Below are 19,788 nucleotides of genomic sequence, written 5' to 3' on the forward strand. Positions count from 1 at the left end.
GTCAATTGCAAACAATTGTTGCCAAGACTAATGTCAAGGAGCTTTTCCTGTATCTTTTCTTTTAGGAGTTTTATGGTTTCAGGTCTTATGTTTAAGCCTTTAATCCATTTTGAGTTGATTTTTGTATATGGTATGAGATAAAGGTTTAGTTTCATACTTTTGCATGTGACTATCCAGTTTTCCCAATACCATTTATTGAAGAGACTATTCTTTCCCTATTGAACATTCTTGGCACCTATGTTGAAAATTGATTATATATGCATGGGTTTATTTTTGGACTCTCTATTCTGTTCCATTGGTCTATGTGTCTTTTTTTATGCCTGTACCATACTGTTTTGATTACTACAGACTTGTAATATAGTTTGAGATCAGGAATTGTGATACCTCCCACTTTGTTCTTCTCTCTCAAGATTGCTTTGGCTATTTGGAGTCTTTTGTGATTCCATATAAATTTTAGGATTTTTAAAATTTTTGTGGAAAATCAATTGGAATTTTGATGGGGAATTGACTTGAATCTGTAGATCATTTTGTGAAGAATAGACATTTTAACAATATTAATTATTCCAATCCATGAACACAGGATATCTTTCCATTTATTTGTGTCTTCTTTGATTTCTTTCACCAGTGTTTTAAGAGAATTATGAGCCAATATCCCTGATGAACATAGATGCAAAAATTCTCAACATGATAGAATCAAACAGAATTCAACAGTACGTTAAAAGGATTATATACCATGGTCAAGTCAGATGATAAATCCCTAGTAAGCAAGGATGCTCAACATACACAAAGCAATAAATGTGATACACCACATTAACAAATTGAAGGATATAAATGATATGATCATTTAAATAGATGCAGAAAAAGCATTTGACAACATTTAATATACTCTCATGATAAAAACTCTCAACAAATTAGGTATAGAAGAGTGTACCTCAGTCTAATAAAAGCCATATATGACAAGCCCACAGCTAACATTGTACTCAATGGTGAAAAGCTAAAATCTTTTCCTCTAAGATTAGAATGAGACAAGGGTACCCACTCTCACCTCTTCTCTTCAACATAATACTGGAAGTCCTAGCCAGACTAATTAGGAAAGAAAAAGAAAGAAAAGGCATTCAAGTTGGAAATGAGGAAGTAAAATTGTCTCTGTTTGTAGGTGACATGATCTTATTATATATAGAAAACCCTGAAGACTCTACTAAAAATCCTGTTCAAACTAATAAATTCAGTGAAGTTGCAGCATAAAAAAAAACAACATATAAAAACCAGTTGCATTTCTGTATACTAACAATGAACTATCTGAAAAAGACATTAAGAAAACAATCCTGTTTAGAATAGCAAGAAAAAGAATAAAATACTTAGGGATGAATTTGACCAAGGAAGTGAAAGATCTGTACACCAAAGGTGTTCGTTCTTAAGGTTTCTTTTTCTTCATCTTTCTACTGCTACTACCCAAGGATCAGGGGTTATAAATCTTTAAGTATTACCTTTGGGATTAATGTTTTTCAACATGAAAAATACCTTCATTCATAGCTTCTATTTCAGTAGATGAGGTTGGTATTCAGCTTCCAGTCTTCTCTTTCTTAACTTTTTCCCTACTATTATCTTGACATCCCTCCCACATTTTAAGAGTATAAACACTGCTATCATTATGATAGTCCCATTGTGAAAAGTTGTTTAGTCAATGTGTTGTTTTATAAAATGTGTCTCCCAGGTGTTGTCTTTACTAGGTATTTGTCTTTTGAGTTTTTGTTGCTGTGGTATTAAAAAATGTGTTGACCTTCTGAGAGTTATATTTTGGGCAGCGGAGTAAATTAATGGAAATTATGGGGGTATATGGAGCCAAAAAATATTTACACTGCTTCTGAAATTCTGCTTTGGTGGGTAGAACTCTTAGAGTCAGCATAAATAGCTCACATTTTGCCCTCTCAAGCATCCACCTGTTTCTCAGTTTTTACCTAATGGACTGAGTGTGCTGGCTATAGTTGAGGCCTATTACCAGCAGCAACTTGAGGTGGAGGCCTGACAGAGCGCAGGGTCACTGGCCTATATTTTTTCCCTTTGGTGATCTCTGCCAGCCTTTTTCTTTCCCCTTTGAGTGTGGACCTTGTTCTCCTATTCCTTCTTTTTTTTTTAACCATTTAAAAAAAATTTTAAGTATAATTAATGTACAATGTTTTGTTAGTTTCAGGTGTACAGCAAAGTGATTCAATTATACATATACATATATATCTATTTTTTCACATTCTTTTCCATTAGAGATTATTACAAGATATTGAATAGAGTTCCCTGTGCTATACAGTAGGTCCTTGTTGTTTATTGCTTATATAGTAGTGTGTATATATTAATCCCAAACTCCTAATTTGTCTCTCCCCCTCTGCCCCTGCTATCCCTTTTTGTTCTCCCATTCTTAATTACAAATTTCTGAGTTCTTGTATCCATTTTTACTGTATCCTAAACCACCATACTTTTGCTATCACTCATGCTCTTGTTTTTTTCTGCCCTATTTTTTTGCAAAATGAACTGTTTTTACACATTCCAAGAAAATTAATAAGCTAACACTTTAGATTTTTATAAGTACCTTGAGGTATAAAGCCATAAGAACTTAAAGGTTGGCATGGATCAGTTTCTTCTTAACCTAACATGAAAGAGCTTATTCCAGAATGGCTCTGAGTAGTGGGAGGAAAAGAAAAACATTTTTAGCATTTTGGGGACTTCCCTGGTGGCGCAGTGGTTAAGAAGCCACCTGCCAATGCAAGGGACACGGGTTTGAGCCCTGGTCCGGGAAGATCCCACATGCTGTGGAGCAACTAAGCCCGTGCGCCACAACTACTGAGCCTGCGCTCTAGAGCTCGTGAGCCACAACTACTGAGCCCGTGTGCCACAACTACTGAAACTCGGACGCCTAGAGCCTGTGCTCCACAACAAGAGAAGCATCACGCACCACAACAAAGAGTAGCCCCCGCTTGCTGCAACTAGAGAAAGCCCACGCGCAGCAACAAAGACGAAGACTAAATAAATAAATAAAAAGGGGGAAAAAAGCATTTTGCTGGTTTGTAATGCCCCTTTTTCCATACCCTATGACTCAAAGATCAGGGATGACCACAGCTCCTCCTTTTTTTGATACAATCTTAATATTTTCTTGATTGAAGCATGAAGCATCCTTCACTTGATTTTATTTACACAACTTAGTAAAGTTAGGAGCAGAAGTGTTTGGTTATTGTCTTTGTGGTTTCCCTTGATATTGATTCTACCCCAAGTTGAAACTCTGATATTTCTTATGATCCTTTTGAAAGGCATTTCTTGTGCTGATTTTAAATTCTTATCATGCAAATCAGAAGGTTACATTCTTTCATCCTGAGACAAGATTAGAGTACCAAAAAGCTACATGGCTCTCATTTCCAAAGCTATCAATCGAACTGTTTATCCATTAGCTTGGTGACTTTGGATAGGTTGATTAACTTTACTAAGCCTCAATTTCTTCCTCTGTAATGACACCACCTACCTCATGGGGCTACAGAAATAAGTGCAAATTGAATGAGATAAACCATGTAAAGTGTTCTTCACTATACCCTGTACATAGTAAACAAATGGTGGTGACAGCGACCCTGGGGGCAAGGACTGTATGCATATAGTCTTCATTGTCTATTTCTAATGTAGCAAGAGGAAAATTTTCATTTTCATGTTCTTTGCAATTGACAGTAAATAGGCTGAGGAAAGAAAGACATCAGCTCTGCATTACTTCTTTGGTAGAGAGCAAAATGCTGTTTCTGCAAGTAGATTGTAAATTTAGATCTTATTTTATTTGTAATGGAGGCTCAAAATGTCTACCCTTCCTATTATTGGAAATTTAAGAAGGTGCCATCTGAGGAAGAGAGGTGGCCCTCAAATACTTAAAGACTATTTATACTAATAGAAATAACAATAGTATCAGCTATCTCAGTGGACTGTTTGAAATCCAAGTATGTAGCTCACAAGGGAATCAAACTAAATAAGCAGCAAATCATTTTTAATAGTCTAACACAGTAACTAAGTAGATAATTAGTCCTTTTGAATCAGGGAATATGCCACTAAATATAACCCCATTGTTTGTTTCTTTTAAGGAATACATTCTTTGTGAGAAATATCTATTGGTCTATCATGTGTCTCTAAGTCTGCCATGGTTTCTAGTACAAGTATTTGTATTAGGAGTATAGTATGGAATTGGAAAACACCTTGAAATAATTTAGTTCATTCCCTTTATTTTATAGATGAAGAAACTGAGAGCTTAAGTAATGTGTACAGGTTAGATAGTCAGTGACGGAGTTAGGACCTGGACTAGCTTTTCTAACTCCTAGTGCAATATTCTTCCACATCATCCTACCTGTAATTTTGCTTCACTAGATTTTTATTTTCTTTTCTTTTAAAAGTGATTTTTATTTTACCCCTAGTCCAGATTATTTTTCTGTGACTACTGATTTCCATTTTTCTTATTTATCAATGGGAAAAGATCTTTAAGTTCCCAGAAATTTGTTTGATAGCTATATAGACATATAAAATAGATTCAAAAAAGATGTATATATTTCCTTTAAGCATGATACAGAATTAAGTTGAAATGTTAAATAAGTTGGGAATAGACACTAGTGTAGCCAGAAAGAAAATAAGGGTATCAAATAAGTAGGGTTTAAGTGGAAATACTAGGATAGTAAGAAAGATGGAATAGAAGTGATGACAGGAAAGGTACTGTGAGTGAATATAGAGAATGCCAAATCTGGGTTCTTGAAAGAGGTCTGGAAGTCTATGATGATGAGGCTGTGTTCATTTGAGGCTGGTGATATTAATTGTGATGCTCAGTTGAATTTAAAGGGAAGGAAGAATGATGTAGTCAAGGTGTATGATAGATTGAAGCAAGGATATTGAAGACATAAGGCTGTTAATAGGGCTCAGAGTAGAAAGAAAATATATAAGCCAGATGGTAAAATCACCTAGAAGATAAAAATGAGTCCTGTGGATGGAAGAAACAAAACATAAACGGTGGAAGTACTTTGGAGAGAACAATCTGGCCACATTGAAGACATTCTATCCTTCAGTTGTGTCCTTTATTAAATAGTAAAGATGATAGATTTGGATACCTTTGGGTATACCCATGGTTACTTGTTATTAGTGTGCTCGTATTCATATTACTTATGTCAATACATATTTGTATATATATCTCTATACGTTTCTGTAGTCAGAATTAGGCCTGTTCATATGTTACTTGGTGTGTTTTTTTGAAGGTATGTTTTAGCATACCTATGTGATATTATGAGAGCACGTGATAATATGAGAGATAATGAGATAGTATTAGAGAAGATAAATTCATTTAATTTGAACGTGATTCCCTCATGTTTTGAAAGGACACCTTTCTATTAAGTTTAAATACTATAAACATATATTTACATACTATGCTCAATTTATAAAGCACATTTACATGCATTACCTCATTTATGAGTCAGATTTTTTTGGTAAGATTAACAGTGTGAACTATAGAGTCCAAGTTACTCACTATATGTGTTAAACTGTTGTAATAAAAATCAGTAGTTTTTTGAATGCCTGTAAGGCTGTTAAGCTTGAAACAACAGAATCTCTAACCTCAAGTAGTTTGTAATATAATATGGTAGGAAGAAATACAATTAGGTAGTAAAGAATAACCTACTTTTACATTAGATTTAATGATACATTAGTATCTATAACATATTCCCAATTAAATAACTATATATATTAAATATATTATCCAAGTGTGGGTTCTTTTTCTGTTCTAACACCTTAGCATTATGTAATTGCATGTGGTTACAATAATTCACGAAGGTGCTCAGAGGGAAAAGGGTGAGAATGATAACTATTGAACATTTAAAGTAAAATCTCAAGTGTGCTTTCATTACTATGGAAAGTTGAGACAATAGCTCCAGATACAGAGATATTCTAGATAAAGATTTTATTTCAATACTTATAAAATATTTGGTTGTAATCATCTTTCTTAAAAATATAAGAGAATAGTTTTTGAAGGAACTACTGCTTACATGGACAAATCATATTGATGAACTTTAAAAAGCCTAACTATTTAATCACAGCACTAAGCTTAGTGAAGGGGACACATTAAAGGCATGGTCCCTGCTCACAAAGGAGTTAGAACTTATTTGGGGAGATCAAAGGGCAATAATCATTCTTCAATAAGTGCTACACTGTGGTGTTGGTTTAGAATTTTAGTAAATATTTCATGTAGGAGTGAGACTTTGACTTGGAATTTGAGAGATAAGTAGGTAAATATTTTATTTTTGAAAAACACTAATAATTAGGACCTCATTTGTTTATTACTATGTATAAATAAAATTTCCAGTTTTTCCTATGTGTAAATATATTTTCCTACAAAAAACTAGGTTTTTGTAGATACTTTGGAAAGAGACGCTTTTAGCAGCTTAAATCACACAACAATAATGAAAAAGTTTCTGAAGTATATAAACAAATAATTGCTTCTTGAATACTAAATCCTGATGGGATTTTGTTGTCCTAGCTACAACAGAAACTACATCAGCTCTGCATTTCTAATAGAATTTTAACAGTTGTGTTGTAACTTCTGTAGTATTAAATAAACATTGATACATATGAATATAATTCTATTATTAATCACTAAGTTCTAGTCTAGTGAAAAATATTTTGTCTCCCTAACCATTTTATATATTAGAAAATATATTATTCAATGCTACTGAATAAAACATTTATTTTTAGACTTAAAAAATTTGACAGACTTCAAATTAACAACCAAAAATAAAAATGGGGATTTCCCCCCAATTTTATTGGTAATTGGTTACTTTTAGTGAATGGAAAAGTTACTGATTTTTGTCTGCTTACCTTGTATCTAGACGACTTACCAGATTCTTTTTCTTCCAAAAAATTTTAGTAATTTGTTTTTTACTTTCCTATATTTATATATTATTTCAATTTCTTGTCTTACTAAATTAAGTTGAATCTCTAAAACAAAGCTGAACAATAATGGGAATAATGAACATGTATTTCTTCTTCCTGACTTTACTGGGAATATTATACCTTTCTGCTGTTTAGTATTATATTTGTTGTTATTTTTGTTATTGTTAATATTTATCATATATAAGTAGTTTTCCTCTAATCCTATTTTACATAAGATGTTTACTTGGATTGACTGCTGAAGTTTATCAAATGTCTTTCCAGAACGTACTGATATAATCATGAGGTTTTATCTTTTTATTTGTTGATTTAATGAATGTCAGTATATATCCTGATATTGAGCTGTCTTTGTGTTAATTTAAATGAGATTAGGCAACCAAACTCTATCTAAACCCAACAGAGACATACTTTAAAATTTTATTTTCTCTTCCATCCTTATGAAAGAAAAAGTACTAACGATCTTCTTCTGGCTTTTTAAAGAAAACTCATGTATTTATATTTTTCTGAAAATGCTATGTCAATTTAAATATTATTGTCAGGGGAACACATTAAAAAATAAAACAACCAATCAGAATTAGAGACTGCTTAAAAACTAAAGATTGCATTCACAAGAGGTAGCATCAATTTGTAGGGTATAGGCTCCTTTTTAGAAATGGCATTTGCAAAGACATTTATATGATGTAGAATATTATTTGCTTTTCTGTGTCTGTATCTTGTCAAGGTTTATTTTGTAAGCCGAAGTGCCCCCAGTTTCAAGGCTAAGGCCTGAAAAACTTAAAATTTAAATTAAGGAAAAGAAAAGGATGAAATATGTTAGTAACAAATGAAATATGAGGTATATGTAGTTACTTAAATTTTGGGGATAAACAATAATTTGGTCTTGGTTTATCATTGTTAGTATACATTACTGGATTGGATTTACTAGTATCTTATTTAGTATTTTGTACCTATATTCATAAGTATTTACTTTATAATGCTTAAAACAATCTGAAATTATGTATACTGTACTATGTGATGTGTTTCCTGTGAAATCACTAGGACAGACATTTTCATCACTTGTGGCCTTTGCAGCAGCCCATCCCTCTTTCTGTTCCTGGACCCAGGCAACAGCTGATTTGCTTTTAAGTCATTAGGGATTGTTTGAATTTTATGTAAATAGTCTGTCCCTTTCTCTCTCTTTCCCTCTCTGTCTCTTTCTCCTTCCTCTCTCTGAATCTATATACCTGTTGTGTTTAACATATTGAAAGATAATGTGGGCAATTGGGGAAAAGTTTGGGGTTGAATTAGTGACAAAAGCACATAAAAACTTAGCAAATGCAACTTAAAAAAATGTAACCTCAGGGAATAAAACATTTGTGAGGCAAAATAAGGGAGCAGTATTAATAGAGTGTTAACACTAACTGCTATGATTTATTGAGAAGATAGGGATATGGCAAGTGTGCTTGTATGTGTAATGAGGAGGTGAGAGAAAAGAGAGAGAATTTTTTGAAAAGTCAGTAAATAGCAATATAAAAATGTTATTTTCAGGGCTTCCCTGGTGGTGCAGTGGTTGAGAGTCCGCCTGCTGATGCAGGGGACACGGGTTCGTGCCCCGGTCCGGGAAGATCCCACATGCCACGGAGCGGCTGGGCCCGTTAGCCATGGCCACTGAGCCTGCGCATCCGGAGCCTGTGCTCCGCAACGGAAGAGGCCCGCCTACTGCAATGTTATTTTCAGACACATTAGGTAAATGCCAAAACAAATAGCAAAAAGATCCTCTAGAAAGCAGGAAATGAGCGAGGGAAGGGGACAGATTATTTCTAATTTTCGTGACATGTCCTATAGAATTATCTGACTTTTTAAATTATGTGGCGTGATTGAGTTTGATGAAAATAAAACTAAAATGAATATAAAATTTTAAAATATTAATGATAAAATTACATTTCTGTTATATCTACTTCCAAATATCTTATCAAATGGGGGTATATTTGGGCATTATTCTAATTTAATTTTTTTTTTAATTTTTTGGCCGCGCTACACAGCATGTGGGATCTCAGTTCCTCAACCAAGGATAGAACCCGTGCCCCCTGCATTGGAAGGGTGGAGTCTTAACCACTGTACCGCCAGGGAAGTCCCTCTCCTTTAATTTTTTTAATTTTTTTTAAATTTTTTTTAAACATCTTTATTGGGGTATAATTGCTTTACAATGGTGTGTTAGTTTCTGCTTTATAACAAAGTGAATCAGCTATACATATACATATGTTCCCATATGTCTTCCCTCTTGCGTCTCCCTCCCTCCCGACCCTCCCCATCCCACCCCTCATTTTTGGATGGGGTTGTTTGTTTTTTTGTTATTGAGCTGCATGCCTCTCCTTTAATTTTTAATATCAACTGCCTTTTAGATCTTTGAGCATGGTGGTTTTCTCAGTCTTTCAAGAGATTTAAAAGTCTTAATGAGAAACTGGTACCAGTACATCAATTGCCAAGGGCATTTGCATGAGTAGGTATTTTGTCATACTTGTGCATATAGAACAATCTTACCTTTCTATCACAAAGTGACAGGGTTTCATAGGAACTTGTTATTTTTGTTACCATTATGCCACTCCGTGGTGTCATATGCCTATCATAGTTCTCTTAGTCTTATTCTTCATCTAAGGGAGCAGGAAATCATTCAGCAATATTTTCAGGGATCTAAGATGACATCACATCTAGAGAAGAGCTATGGACATACACACATATCCCTAAAAACCCTCAAAGTTCAAGTAATTTGGCTGTTATTGGAAACAAATATCATTGAAATTGAGGGACTTTTCCCATCAATGGGAGTTGCTCCAGTTACAGTAATAACTGGTTTTTGCTTGCCAAAATATGTGTGTCCATGTGAATGTTCTTTTTTGTAGTAGAATAGCCCAGATATTTTATCTCAGATTATATGACTTTATGACTTACTGAACAAATTTTGAGACTGTGGTTAATTTCCAGTTTCTGGATCCAAGGTCAGGAATGATTTACCCCACTCTACCCTTTGCCCAGAGTGTAACATTTGTAGACCTAACCAGGCAAGTGAACTTATATCAGAAAAAGTACATATTATGTAATCATAAATATTGAGAGGCAAATTGTCTATCTAGAGGAAGTTTAAATAGAATTAATTTATTTCATAATTGTAATATTCTGTCTTCTGTAATCTATAGGTAGTTTTATTTTCTATATCTGGTAGTTTTCAATTGTTGCATTCATGTTATTAGATGAAAACTGGTATATGATATTAGGAGTTCTATGCTCAGATTATAGAAATGATAGCTTTGGCATATCAGTAGTATAGAGATGATAAATATAAGCATGAATCACCAATACAGTAGCAAGTTGGAATCCTAGTAGTATAGAATCAAAAGCCATATTTGTATCTTTTTAAAAATTAATTAATTAATTTAGTTTTGGCTGCATTGGGTCTTTGTTGCTGTGTGCAGGCTTTCTCTAGTTGTGGTGAGCGGGGGCTACTCTTCATTGCGGTGCACAGGCTTCTCATTGAGGTGGCTTCTCTTGTTGCAGAGCACCGGCTCTAGGTGTGAGGGCTTCAGTTGTTGTGGCACGTGGGCTCAGTAGTTGTGGCTCGCAAGCTCTAGAGCAAAGGTTCAGGAGTTGTGGCACATGGGCTTAGTTGCTCCCCGGCATGTGGGATCTTCCCGGACCACGGATCGAACCCGTGTCCCCTGCATTGGCATGTGGATTCTTAACTACTGGGCCACCAGGGAAGTCCCATATTTGCTTCTTTCATTTTTCAGACTAATGAGCAATACTAGGGAACATTCCCCATAAACTAACTTGTTGGTGTAATAAATATTTACTTCTTTTTCGGAATGAATGGTTGGTATGGGTGTTAGGATGACAGTTAAGATGTTTTAACAGGCCATAATAACTGCAGCTTAAACAATGTAGAAGTTTATTTCTCTTTCATGAAATATGTCTAAGATTAAGCAACCAAGGACTGATTCAATGGCTTTATGGTATCTAGAACCCAACAAGGTCTTTCTATCTTGGTGCTCTACTGTCCTTGACATATGGCTTTCATCTCATTTTCTAAGATGGCTGATCCAATTCCTGCCATTGAATCCATTTTCCAATTAGTAGAAAGGTGAGAAAAATAAGTTGTATTTGCCCTTATGTTTATGGGTTTATATCATTTCTGCTCTCATTCCTTTGTTTAGAATCTAATCTCGGCTGTGGAGGCTGGGAAATGTAGTGTGAACTGGATTGCCATGTGCTGAACTCAAAATTTTAGTACTATAGAAAAAGGGGAGAAGAAGATAGTGGGAAGCAACAGACAGTCTCTGTCATAGGTGGTTTTGAGGCTGTTTTGAAATATTATGATAATATTAAGCCCAGTCAGCCAGGCCTAATATGAGTTCTTCTTTGTCTCATACTGCCCTTGTTCCACACTGGCCCTTCGGTGTTCTCATTTGTATACTGAGGAAATTAAAATGAAAACTAAACTAAAGCTAAATGTTCAGAATTCCTTCCTAGCTGTGTTGTGGTTAGATTCTGCCAATGGAAGGTGCCAGATTAAAAGACACGAAGAAAGTAAGTCATTTTATTTCTGCTAGTGCCTTTTGCAGTGTCAGCAATGAGTACAAGTTTGTGTCTTTCATTTCAGAGATAGTAACAGCTTCCTAACAGGCTGACATGACCAGCATTTCCACCTATTTGTAACCATCTTTTTTTGCTCCAGATATCTAGAGAGATTTGTGTAACTTTTGGTACAGTTGGCCACCTTACCTCATCCCCTGTAATGTTTTGAAGGGAGAATGCTATGGACTGAATTTGTTCTCCCAAAATTCATATGTTGAAACCCTAACCCCCAGGGTGATAGTATTTGGATATGGGGCCTTTGGGAGTTAATTAGAATTAGATGAGGTCTTAAGGATAAGGCCTCATGATGAGATTTGTGGCTTTATAAGAGGAAGAGACAGAGATGCTTGTCTCCCCATCATATGAGGACACAGTGAGAAGGTGGCCATCTGCAACCCAGGAAGAGGGCTCTTACCAGCGACTGAATTGGCTAGTAACTTGATCTTGACTTCCTAGCCTTGAGAACTGTGAGAAATAAACATCTTGTTTAAGTTACCCAGTATTTTGTTATAGCAGCCTGAGCAAATAGACAGCAAAACAAAGCAAGAGAAACAAAATAATATTAGGAAAAATTAGATATTTAAGAACCTCATTTTATTTGTTGGTGATCAGCTTTGCTTATTTCACCAACTGAACATAAACTATAGTATTTCAACAACCCTTTCTGACTCTGCCTAAAATTGAGAATTTTTCACCTTGACAAGTTGTCTTCAGTTGTCCTACATTTTTCTCTGCTTCAATTTTTTTTTTACTGCATCTATGCCATTCCAATTGATAGCCTTGATTCTTTTGAAATCAGCCAGGTATCCCAACTGATCCTAACTTCTTATTGTATACATTGCCTGATGATGCAATATCAGAATATTTGATATTCTTGAGGAGAACAGTATTTTTTCTTTCAAATTAAAATAAAATTCACCCAGTTAAAGCATACATTTCACTAGTTTTTAGTATTTCACAGTTATGTAACAACTACCATAATCAGTTTTAGAACATTTCATCACCCCCAAAACAGCTCTGTACTCATTAGCAGTAAATGCCCATTATCCAGAGCCCCTCTCCCCCATTCCTAGGCAACCAGTAATATATGGGTTGGCCAAAAAGTGCCTTCAGTTTTTAAAGTAAAAATAAAAGATACATTTTTATTTTCAACAAGAACTTTATTGAACAGCCTATTCACCCTTTTGTTCCCCTACCTTCTGCCATTTTTCAGGCAACTTCATAATTCCATATTCCCAAAACTTTTAATCTTTTTGAGCAAAGAACTTTTCCAGGTGCCTTTTACAGTCTTCCAGGGAATTGAAATTTCTTCCATTAAGAGAATTTTGTAAAGACCTAAATAAATGGAAATCTGAAGGTGCAATGTCTGGTGAATATGGTGGATGAATCAGAACTTCCCAGCCAAGCTGTAACAGTTTTTGCCTAGTCGTCAAAGAAACATGCAGCCTTGCATTATCCTGATGAAAGATTGTGTGTTTTCTGTTGACTAATTCTAGATGCTTTTCATCAAGTGCTTCTTTCAGTTGGTCTGACTGGGAGCAGTACTTGTTGGAATTGTTTCGTTTTCCAGAAGGAGCTCATAATAGAGGACTCTCTTCCAATCCCACCATATAAACAACAACTTCTTTGGCTGAAGACTGGCCTTTGGTGTGGTTGGTGGTGGTTCATTTCATTTGCCCCAGGATCTCTTCCATTGCACATTATTGTACAGTATCCACTTTTCATCACCCGTCATAATTCGTTTTAAAAACGGAAGTTTTCATTATGTTTAAGTAGAGAATCGCATGGGAAATATGGTCAAGAAGTTTTTTTTCACTTAACTTATGTGGAACCCAAACATCAAAGCAATTAACATAACCAAGCTGGTGCAAATGATTTTCAACACTTGATTTGGATATTTTGAGTATGTCTGCTATCTCCAGAGGGGTATAACGTTGATTGTTCTCAATTAATGTCTCAATTTGATTGCTGTCAACTTCAGCTGGTCTAATGACCGTGGAGCATCGTCCAGCGAGAAATCTCCAGCATAAAACTTCACAAACCACTTTTGACACATTTGATCAGTCACAGCACCTTCTCCATACACTGCACAAATCTTTTTTGCGTTTCAGTTGCGTTTTTACCTTTCTTGAAATAATACAGAGTAATATGCTGAAAATGTTGCTTTCTTTCTTCCATCTTCAATTTTAATGTGGCTACACAAAAATTCACCAATTTTGGGCTTCCCTGGTGGCGCAGTGGTTGAGAGTCTGACTGCCAATGCAGGGGACATGGGTTCGTGCCCTGGTCCGGGAAGATCCCACACGCCGCGGAGTGGCTGGGCCCGTGAGCCATGGCCGCTGAGCCTGTGTGTCCGGAGCCTGTGCTCCGCAACGGGAGAGGCCACAACAGTGAGAGGCCCGCGTACAGCAAAAAAAAAAAAAAATTCACCAATTTTGATGGCTTTTTTTAAATGCACACTGATATGACAGCTGTCACATACAATCTAACAACATTGTTTTGAATGGAGTTAAAGATGACTAAGAGCTACTAGAGCCATCTTACGGAAAAAACTGAATGAACCTTTTGGCCAACCCAATAATTTCTGTCTCTATAGATTTTTCTATTCTGTACATTCCATGTAAATGGAATTATACAATATATGACTGTCTTCTTTCATCTTCAAGGTACATCCCTGTTGTAGCATGTATCATACTTCAGTTGCTTTTATTGATGAATAATATTCCATTGTACAGACATACAAATTTCATCTACTCATTCATCAGTTGATGAATGTTTGAGTTGTTTCTACTTTTTGAATATTTTGAGTCATGTTGCTATGAATATTTGTATAAAAGTTTTATATGGATTTCTTTTTTATTTTCCTTGGTTATATACCCAGGAGTGGAATCCCTGGGTTATAGTGTAACTCTATTTCACATTTTGAGGAAATGCCAAACTATTTTCCAAAGAAACTACATGATTTTACATTTCTACCAGTATGTATTATGGCTCCAATTTCTCTACATCTTAGTCAGCCTCTATTAATATCTTTTTTTGTATCCAGCCTAGTGAGTATGCCGTTATAGCTCATTGTGGATATGATTTGCAGTTTACTAATGGCTAATGATGTTGAGCATCTTACCATGTGCTTATTGGTCATTTATATATATTTTTTGGATAAGTGTCTATTAAGATCCTTTGCCCATTTTTTCAATTGAGTTATTTGTCTTTTTATTATTGAGTTGTAAGAGTTCTTTATTTATTCTGGATATAAATTCCTTATCAGATATATGATTTGCAAATATTTTCTCCCATTCTTTGGGTTGTCTTTTTACTTTCTTGATAGTATCCTCTACAGCACAAAAGTTTTCAAGTCTCACGAGGTTCAGTTTATCTATTTTTAATTTTATTGCTTGTGCCTTTTGGGTCATATGTAAGAAGCCATTGCCTAATCCTAAGTCACTAAGATTTAAGCATATGTTTTCTTCTAAAATTTTTATAGTTTTGGTCCTTACATTTAGGTCTATGATCCATTTTGAGTTAGTTTGTATATATTAGTCCAACTTGATTCTTTTGCATGTTGATATCCAGTTGTTGCAGTATCATTTATTAAAAGACTGTTCATTTCTCATTGAATTGTCTTAGCACCCTTGGCAGTAATCAACTGACTGAAAATGTGAACATTTATTTCTGGAATCTCAATGCTGTTCCATTGATCTAAATGTTTATCCTATGCCAGTGCCTCATTGTCTTGATTACTGTAGATTTGTCTGAATTTTAAAAATGTGAATGCTCCAACTTTGTTCTTCCTTTTCAAGATCATTTTGGTGTTCTGGGCCTCTTGAATACCCATATGAATCTTAGGGTCGACTTGTCAATTTCTGCAAAAAAAAGCCAGCTGGGGTTTTGTTAGGGATTGCATTGATTCTGAAGATCAATCTGTGGAGTATTGTCACCTTAACAATAGTATTTTAATCCAGGGGTATGAGAAGCCTTTCTTTTTATTTAGGTTGTCTTAAATGTTTTTCAAAAGTGTCTTGTAGTTTTTAGCATGTAAGTTTTGTACTTCTTTTTTTCATTTTATTACTGAATATTTTATTCCTTTGGCTGCTATTGTAAATGAAATTGTTCTCAATTTCATTTTTGGATAGTGCATTGCTAGTATATAGAAATATAATTGATTTGTACATTAATTTTGTAATCTTGCTTAACTTCTTTATTAGTTCTAATAATTTTTCAGTGTATTTCTTAGGCTTATATACACAAGATCATGTCATCTGCAGATAGTTTTAGTTCCTTTTTCAAAAAAATCTGATGTCTTTCTTTTTTTCTTGCCTAATTGCCCTGGATAGGATGTAGAAGTGGCAAGAGCGGACATACTTGTTTCATTCCTGATCTTAGAGGGAAAGCACTTATTCTTTCACTAATTAGTATGATGTTAGCTGTAGGTTTTTTGTACATGCCATTTATCAGATTGAGGAAGTTCTTTACAGTTCTGTTTATTCAGTGCTTTTTAACATGAGTGGGTGTTGGATTTTCTGAAATAATTTTTCTGCATCTATTGAGGTGACCATGTGATTTTTGTCCTATGTTCTATTGAGATAGGATATTACATTAATTTTTTGATGTTAAACCAACCTTGCATTCCTGGGATAAATTCTACCAAGTCACATTGTATTTCCTTTTTATATGTTGCTAGAATTGGTTTGCTAATATTTTATTGGGGATTTTTATACCTATATTAATTAAGAATTAGTGGTATTTCGTTTTCTTTTCTTGTGATGACTTTGTTTCTGGGATCAGGGTAATACTGGCCATAGAGTGAGTTGGGAAGTGTTCCCACCTGTTCTGTTTTTTTTGAGAGCAACTATATTCGATTATTGTTATCCACATTGATCTGCATGAAGATTATGAATATCTTCCTGTTGACAATTCTGTTTATAAGTCAAAATAAGAAGGACAGTTCAGAATCAAAGGGAAATACCTCAGTTAAGGATCATGAATAGAAAATGGGTCTTCTTAGTAATAATTTTTTAACCAACTTAGTTGAGAATTCTTTGGAGGTTATAGAACAGTAGTTGGTTGGTTAAAGACGTTGTGGTATATTCATACTATAATAAGCTCTGCAACTTTTAAATAGGTTGAAGCATTATACATCTAAACATATTTTTTTGTGGAAATATTTCTATGATATACTGCTAAGGGAGAAAACCAGATTACAGATCTGGTTATATATTAGTTAATATGCATATGCATATATCTTCATATATGCTTTAAAAGAAAATGAGGAGTTTATGCAATGAACTCCTTGCTGTGTTTTCTCTGGGGAATGAGTTTTAGATAAACTACATGCTATAGTTAATCTTTTCATCTTCAAATGTTTACAAAAGCCATATTTTATTATAAAGATATTTCCATTAAAAATAGTTTTTGGAGCACTAAATATGTGGCTGAACAAGGTATAGAAACCCTTTTATCCTGACCTATGTGGGTCCTCTATTTTTTTGGAAAATTTCAACATTTCATATTGAAATTAGCTCCTGTCTAATATTGCATATTCCTTTTTTACATGTTAGTCTTATCTCTTTTGTGATATTATAAACTCTTTATATTTTCTTTCCTTTCTTTCCCGCTGTGTTATTATGAAAGCTTTCAAACATACAGAGGAGTTGAAAGAATTATACTGGAACACTCATATATGTATTTATATGTTGTCACAAATTTTATTGTACTGTTTGATGAGTTTTGACTAAAGTATACATGTGTGTAATTCAAACCTTGTCAAAATATAGAATATTACCTTCACTCAATAAAGTTCCTTCATACCCCTTCCAGTCAGTTCTCCTCAAATCAACCACTGTTCTGATTTTTTTCACCATAGGTTAGTTTTACTTGTTTAGAATTTAATATAAATGTAATCATACTATATGTACTCTTTGTGTATTGCTTCTTTTACTTAGCATAATATATTTGAGAATCATCCATGTTTTGGCTTCTGTCATTAGTTTTTATCTTTTAATTGTTGAGTAGTATTCTATTGTATGCGTATACCACAGTTTTGTTTTTGAATTCTCTTGTTGATTGTCACCTGGGCTGTTTCTAGGTTGTTATGTATAAAGCTGTTAGGGACATATACAAATTATTATGTGGGCATATGCTCTTCATTTCCTTGGGTACATACACAGGAGTGGAATTTCTAGGTCATAGGACAGGTATATGTTTAGTTTTTAAAGAGCTACAGCACATTTTTCTAAAGTGGTTGTGTCATTTTACACTCCTACCAACAATACTTGGTAGTAGTTTTTAAAAAATAAATAATTATTTTAGTCATTCTGGTGGTTGGATAGTGGTATCTTGTTATGATTTTAATTTTTATTTCCCTGATGACTATTTTCACTGTTTTCTCTCTTTCAGACAGTTCGGCATGGTTTTCCTTATCAGCCCACAGCATTAGCCTTTGATCCAGTTCAGAAAATCTTGGCTATTGGGACGAGAACTGGTGCTATACGAATGTATCCTTATTTTTTGGTTCATTATTTGCTATATTAATACGAATTACATTTCCTTAAATATTTAGGTAAGTGAAATATTTATGACCAAATAAAGTTTACTGTTTCTTTAGCAATGAGTAACCCACATCATCAAATTTATTGGCATATATTTAATGTCTGTGAGATAAGTATTGATGCTCCTTTTAAAATCCCTGATATTGGTGATTTGTGTCTTCTACTTTTTCCTGATTAGTCTGGCTAGAAGCTTATCAGCTGCACTGATTTTCATAAGAACCAACTTTTGGTTTCATTGCTTTTCTGTATTGTTTTCCTATATTTTATTTCATTGATTCCTGGTTTGTTTTTTTTATTTCCCCTCTTTTGATTAATCTTGGGTTTCATTTTATCTTTTTCTAGTGTTTTCAGGTGGAAACTGAAGTCACAGATTTGAGAACTTTCTTCTTTTCTAATATATGCCTGTAGGGCTGTGAATTTCCTCCCAAATTTTGTTTTAGTGTCATCTGTCTCTGTAAATGTTTTCCTCTAAAAGTTTTATAGTGTCTGGCCTTACATTTAGGTCTTTAATCCATTTTGAGCTTATTTTTGTGTATGGTGTTAGGAAGTGTCCTAATTTCATTCTTTTACATGTAGCTGTCCAGTTTTCCCAGCACCACTTATTGAAGAGGCTGTATTTTCTACATTGTATATTCTTGCCTCCTTTATCAAAGATAAGGTGATCCTATGTGCATGGGTTTATCTCTGGGCTTTCTACCCTGTTCCATTGATCAATATTTCTGTTTTTGTGCCAGTACCATACTGTCTTGATTACTGTAGCTTTGTAGTTTAGTCTGAAGTCCAGGAGCCTGATTCCTCCAGCTCCATTTTTATTTCTCAAGACTGCTTTGGCTATTCGGGGTCTTTTGTGTTTCTATACAAACAGTGAAATTTTTTGTTCTAGTTCTGTGAAAAATGCCATTGGTAGTTTGATAGGGATTGCATTGAATCTGTAGATTGCTTTGGGTAGTAGAGTCATTTTCACAATATCGATTCTTCCAATTCAAGAACATGGTATATCTCTGCATCTGTTGGTATCATCTTTAATTTCTTTCATCAGTGTCTTATAGTTTTCTGTGTACAGGTCTTTTGTATCCTTAGGTAGGTTAATCCCTAACGTAAAGTACATTATCTGCAAACAGTGACAATTTTACTTCTTTTTTGATTTGTATTCCTTTTATTTCTTTTTTTTCTCTGATTGCTGTGGCTAAAACTTCCAAAACTATGTTGAAAAATAGTGGTGACAGTGGACATCCTTGTCTTGTTCCTGATTTTAGAGGAAATGGTTTCAGTTTTTCACCGTTGAGAATGATGTTGGCTGTGGGTTTGTCATATATGGCGTTTATTATGTTGAGGTAAGTTCCCTCTGTGCCTACATTCTGGAGAGTTTTTATCATAAATGGGTGTTGAATTTTGTCGAAAGCTTTTTCTGCACATATTGAGATAAATATATGGCTTTTATCCTTCAGTTTGTTATTGTGGTGTATCACATTGATTGAATTGCGTATATTGAAGAATCGTTGCATTCCTGGGATAAACCCCACTTGATCATGGTGTATGATAATTTTAATGTGTTGTTGGATTCAGTTTGCTAGTATTTTGTTGAGGATTTTTGCATCTATGTTCATTAGGGATATTGGTCTGAAGTTTTCTTTTTTTGTGACATCTTTGTCTGGCTTTGGTATCAGGGTGGTGGCCTCATAGAATGAGTTTG

At 34.4% G+C, this 19,788-nt stretch overlaps 1 protein-coding gene across 2 annotated transcripts in view; it reads left to right on the forward strand.

Annotated features, from left to right (window-relative positions):
- The window catches only part of STXBP5L (syntaxin binding protein 5L), a 378,355-nt gene that overhangs the window by 31,684 nt on the left and 326,883 nt on the right, over positions 1–19,788 (forward strand). For both annotated transcript variants that reach the window (XM_024769286.1, XM_024769287.1), the window contains exon 2: positions 17,944–18,041. In XM_024769286.1, coding sequence (XP_024625054.1) covers positions 17,944–18,041 — 98 coding nt within the window. The remainder of the gene's footprint in view (positions 1–17,943; positions 18,042–19,788) is intronic.

This window comes from Neophocaena asiaeorientalis, unplaced genomic scaffold, assembly GCF_003031525.2.
Source record: "Neophocaena asiaeorientalis asiaeorientalis breed wild unplaced genomic scaffold, Neophocaena_asiaeorientalis_V1.1 scaffold671, whole genome shotgun sequence".
Taxonomy (NCBI): domain Eukaryota; kingdom Metazoa; phylum Chordata; class Mammalia; order Artiodactyla; family Phocoenidae; genus Neophocaena; species Neophocaena asiaeorientalis.